This window comes from Penaeus chinensis, chromosome 12 (assembly GCF_019202785.1).
Source record: "Penaeus chinensis breed Huanghai No. 1 chromosome 12, ASM1920278v2, whole genome shotgun sequence".
In the NCBI taxonomy this organism is placed as follows: Eukaryota; Metazoa; Arthropoda; class Malacostraca; order Decapoda; family Penaeidae; genus Penaeus; species Penaeus chinensis.
In genome coordinates, this window is record NC_061830.1 from 30,166,549 (window position 1) to 30,171,548 (window position 5,000).

The 5,000-nt window shown below is 37.5% G+C and overlaps 1 protein-coding gene across 18 annotated transcripts in view; it reads left to right on the plus strand.

Moving 5' to 3' along the window:
* The window catches only part of LOC125031054 (protein sickie-like), a 737,157-nt gene that overhangs the window by 729,314 nt on the left and 2,843 nt on the right, over positions 1-5,000 (plus strand). For 14 of the 18 annotated variants that reach the window (XM_047621503.1, XM_047621506.1, XM_047621493.1 and 11 more), the window contains 9 exons: positions 299-480; positions 604-755; positions 989-1,015; positions 1,179-1,262; positions 1,680-2,001; positions 3,111-3,238; positions 3,352-3,533; positions 3,664-4,551; positions 4,682-4,927. In XM_047621503.1, coding sequence (XP_047477459.1) covers positions 299-480; positions 604-755; positions 989-1,015; positions 1,179-1,262; positions 1,680-2,001; positions 3,111-3,238; positions 3,352-3,533; positions 3,664-4,551; positions 4,682-4,927 — 2,211 coding nt within the window. The remainder of the gene's footprint in view (positions 1-298; positions 481-603; positions 756-988; positions 1,016-1,178; positions 1,263-1,679; positions 2,002-3,110; positions 3,239-3,351; positions 3,534-3,663; positions 4,552-4,681; positions 4,928-5,000) is intronic. The other 4 variants (XM_047621497.1, XM_047621498.1, XM_047621504.1 and 1 more) reach the window with 3 other exon arrangements.

A 5,000-nucleotide genomic window follows, 5' to 3' on the forward strand; every position in this document is an offset into this window, starting at 1 on the left:
CAGCTTTTATATACTGCCATACACATGGTTTTTATATGTTTCATGCTCTAGTCTTGGATTGTTGATATGTAAGAGAAAGCACAGGTACAGTTTTAGGATGATCAGTGCCCTAAGCCTGTTGAATCACCTTTACAAAAAGTACAGTACCTAAGTAAGTCAGTGAGGGTGTCTTAAAGTTGCAAGATAGATATGGTTGTACTAAATGATTCTGTGTAGTGAAAACTTCCATGTATTTTGCTTTAGGTGTACCAAATCAAATCCAAGTTTTTCCAAAACTAACTTATTTTTCCTCCACCAGATCCACAAAGTCTGAGAAACTGTACAGTAGTAGTATGGGAGGTCGAGATGGCTACCATGCCTCACAGCCTACCAGTCCAACGCCACCAGGAGGCACCAGGCTACCTATATCTCCCCTGAACACTGTTCGAGGCTCCCCGTATTATTCAACTGTGATTCCTAGAACTTCAAAGGATGATGAATGTAAGTTCTTCTATTATTATAGTGGATCTTGGAGATCTTGGAATTAGCTATGAATTTGATGTCATGTATTCTCTCACAGCTATATTAACAGTGATAAAATAATTTACATTTCTTCTCTTTCAGGTCATGGATCTTCATTATCATTGGTGTCCTCATCATCATCACTGTACAGCTCACAGGAGGAAAAGCAAGCTGCAGAGATTAGAAAGCTGAGGAAAGAATTAGCTGAGGCACAAGAGAAAGTTGGAACTCTGAGTAACCAACTTAGTACTAATGTAAGCTGCCATTTTGAGTATTGTTACTCCTTTACACGTAGAGTTATTTTGTAGAATCACATACCACTTGAAAACAAGCATTTTGATTTTTGATTTTGATTTTTTTTCTTTTTCTATGTGTGTGTATTTCCTTTTTTTATGGCTAGAAATCTTTTTGCTTGGAAAGCTCTATGTCCAATTTAAAGTATTAAAAGCAACCAGCCAAGCAAATACTAAAAGATTTCTCTTTCCAGAACTCAGTTTTCAACCTGAAGAATACGGTAAATATCAGTAGAGTTTGTAAATGGATGCATCTAAAACCAAAAAGAAAAATTAAAAAGAGTTTATCCCATAGGGATTGCTTTGGCTGGTTGTTGAATATCAGTAATTTCAACTATTGCAAAAAATCTTTGTATATATATATTTTTTTTCTTCCATCAACAGGCTCATGTAGTTGCTGCCTTTGAGCAATCTCTTACCAACATGACCAACAGATTGCAACAGCTTACTGCAACATCAGAGCAAAAGGTAATAAAATGAAAAGTGAATCAAATCATGTGTTTTATGCAGTCAGTCCTGCAAGTGTTATGGAACAAAAATCTGGTTAATGTCCAATTAAGCTAGTTTACAAATAATGCTCTCTTGGTATCATGGTAAACATTTTTTAATGAATTAGAAATGACAGTTAAACTTCCTTTTGTGGAATATTTACTCGTACATACTTTTAAATAAGAACACAGACACAAGCACATACTTATATATACACATACTTGTACACATGTACACATTCACATGCGCAAATGCACAGACACGCACACATACATACTGGTATACATATATAATGATTTTCCTTATCTTTCATGTATTAAAAGAATATTGATCACTAATTAAAGTTTATGGGACTCTTGGATAACCAAATTCAACAAATAATCCCATGTTTTTCAGGATTCGGAGGTCATGGAGTTGCGTAAAACCATTGAGGCCCTGCGTCAACAAAGTGTAGACGCTGGTCTTACTGTAGCCTGTCTCCAAAGTACGTCCCCCGGCCACCACCAGCACCACCACCACCACCACCACCACTCCCCCCCTTCCCCTGCCAGGCACCAACACACCCATCTCTCTCCCAACATTGCCTCGTGTTCTGTGCTCAATGTCACCTCAGGCAGTCGTTCCAGTTCACCAGAAAAATCAGGGCATGACCTTGCGCGCAGGCACACCTTCACGGGGAATTGTAAAGACCTTGTAGTGTGTGAATTCACTGAAGCTGGTGAGACTTCTTCACCTTTTGACAAGCAAGCAGGCTTTTCTTCTCTACTTCAAGGCTCATGCCAGTCCTTTGGCTAAGCTGACTTGTAATGGCAGACCAGACTTGTGGGAGTCTATTGTTTACCAGTAAAGACAGTCCTTGCATACTAGGTGAACCAAACGCCAATCAGGTGTTTGATTGGGCTTAGGTAACAGTGGGTTAAGACTACAATTCCCTCCCTGCCACCCCCCCCCTTCCCCACCCCCTCCTCCTTCTTGCCCCAGCTCTATTAACCAAAACTGTTGATACCATGTTTTAAATGTTTCCCTTTTGGTCTATGTGTATTAATGTGTCCCAACCCCTTTATTTATTATCAGTGCTTGCACATGTTTAGTTCAGATTTTTTAAATGTTGTTTTCAGTGATTTGTTTTAAATAAGATATTTAAAAGAAATTATTTAATGCTAACAAACTTTAACTCCACTGATTCTACATTTCTTATGCATGAGTGATTTCTGACTTTGTCTTCTCTGTCCAAGCTTGCTGCCTGTTGGTTTTATTTTGTTTTGTGAATATTCTTTGCCAGAGTTTCATGGTTCTGTGGATTATGAACTTTTGCACATTTTAAACATTTTAAGCACAAAATAAATTCCTGGTGCATTGAAAATGGATGAATGTTTTTTGTATATCTTTGCAACCATGTTTAATTAAATATTGTTGATTATTTTAAATCTTAAACTTTTGATTGATATTCAGTTTTATACTGACATACTTCAAAAATTCTGAGATTTACCTACATAATAACAGTCTGGAAACTGATTACTTTACTATTTAATGTGTTACTAAATCCAGTATAATATGCATTGATTTAGTTTAGTGTATTATTGACTAATCATATGATTTATTTGTAGAGAAATAAATAACACTTTTCATGTAGTAAATGTAACTAAAATTATTATAACTTTGTAATTAAAGAAAATGATTAATCATCAGTGTTATGATAAATTATTTCTTTTTTTTAAACATTCATCTATTTTAGGGATCCCTTTTCCTTGGTGTATTTTTATAGTTCTTATAGTTAAGGCCATGATATGTTTTCCATAACTAAATGTGATTATTACTTGTGAACAGGTGGTAAACTAGTACGAGGAACATCAGTGGAGTCTGTGTCAAGTTTGTCCTCTGCATGCTCAGCTGCATCACACACATCCATGCAAGATAAAAGTGATGGATCAAAGTCTGGAAAGAAGAAAGGTTGGGTAAGTATTGCAGAGAGATTCTGCTTATTATATATAAGAAAAAAAAAAATTATGTTTTCCTTGATACAGAAGTTTGAAGAATTGAAGATCCTAATGATTTTTTTTCTCTGTAGCTACGAAGCTCATTTAGCAAAGCCTTCTCCCGTGGACACAAGAAGAGTAAACATGGTGTTGGTGGAGGTTCAGTCTCCGATGTGGAAGGCTGGGACCGCGGAGAATGTTCCGCTCCTTCGTCTCCTCTCCTCCAGCGTGCAAATGGTGGAACAAGTGACCCCGAGTGTCAGTCCACAACTGGGTGAGGGAGACATCCTTGGATTGAAAAATTTGCCTCATTGATTTCTGTAGGATATTGAATACAATGGGAATACACCAAAAGTGCTTTATTGATTGTCATGATTTTACAAAGAATTTTTTTCTCATTCTAGAACCTATGGTAACAACAAGGAAGAGGACGTGGAGTCACTGAAGATTCAGTTACGAGAAAAAGACATGGCTCTTACCGACATTCGACTTGAAGCCTTATCTTCAGCTCACCAGCTGGAATCTCTCAAGGAAACCATAAGCAAAATGCGCTCAGAAATGGTGTCGCTAAAGCAAGACAATGATAGACTGGCGAGGATGGTGTCCTCAAAGTCCCTGAACTCCTCGCAGAGTTCACTTCCTGTGTCAGATTCGATAGAACAAAGATTAAGTCTTGGTGGTGATGAAATGACAATGCCAGACTCAACAGATGTGATTTTAATTGACCCTAGTGATAAGGATGGAAAACGAGTCAGTATTACTGTCTTCATGGGATGCCATGGAGATTATGATAAATACATGAATCCAGCTGATGGTGTGTCATTTAGTGAGTGTATTATTGGAGCTATATCTGTAAGTGGGAAAACCAAGTGGGATATGTTAGACAATCTTGTGAAACGCATTTTTAAGGAATACATCCTTAGAGTTGACCCTGTCTCCAACCTGGGACTTAGTGCCGAGTCTATTTTCTCATACCATATTGGAGAGATTGCCAGGGGACGTGATGCAGACTCACCGGAGTTACTCCCATGTGGGTATTTAGTGGGAGAAGTGACAAACATCAAGATTACTCTCAAAGGAGCCACTTTGAATCATGTTGATGCTCTTGCATTTGAAACTTTGATTCCGAAGTCCATTGTCCAAAGATACATGTCTCTTTTGACTGAACATCGGAGGATTATTTTGTGTGGTCCTTCAGGCACTGGAAAGACATACTTAGCTCAGAAGTTGGCAGAATATCTAGTAACCCGAATGGGAAAAGACCCATCACCTGGTTATATTGCAACATTCAAGTAAGTGAGAATTTCTAGGACTTGACAGACATGTATGCAATAGAAAATGTAATGAGAATGAAATTTTAGGTATAGATGTGTCACAAAATGTTTTTCATATTTCTTTTCTAACATAACATTCTTTCAACAGTGTTGACCACAAGACAGGAAAAGACCTTGGAGCCTACCTCTCCCACATTAGTGAACAATGTGAGAGTAATACTTCAGACCTGCCTTTGGTCATCATTCTAGATAACTTGCACCATGCAGGAGCCTTAACTGATGTATTCAATGGGTTCCTAAGTGCGAAGTATAGTCATTGTCCTTATATTATTGGAACAATGAACCAGACTACATCATGTTCAACAACTAACTTACAGTTGCACCATAACTTTAGGTATGTGCTGAAATTTCTCAGGGTATGCTATAATATCAGAGTTATGCAATATATACTGTATGTAAATTATCTC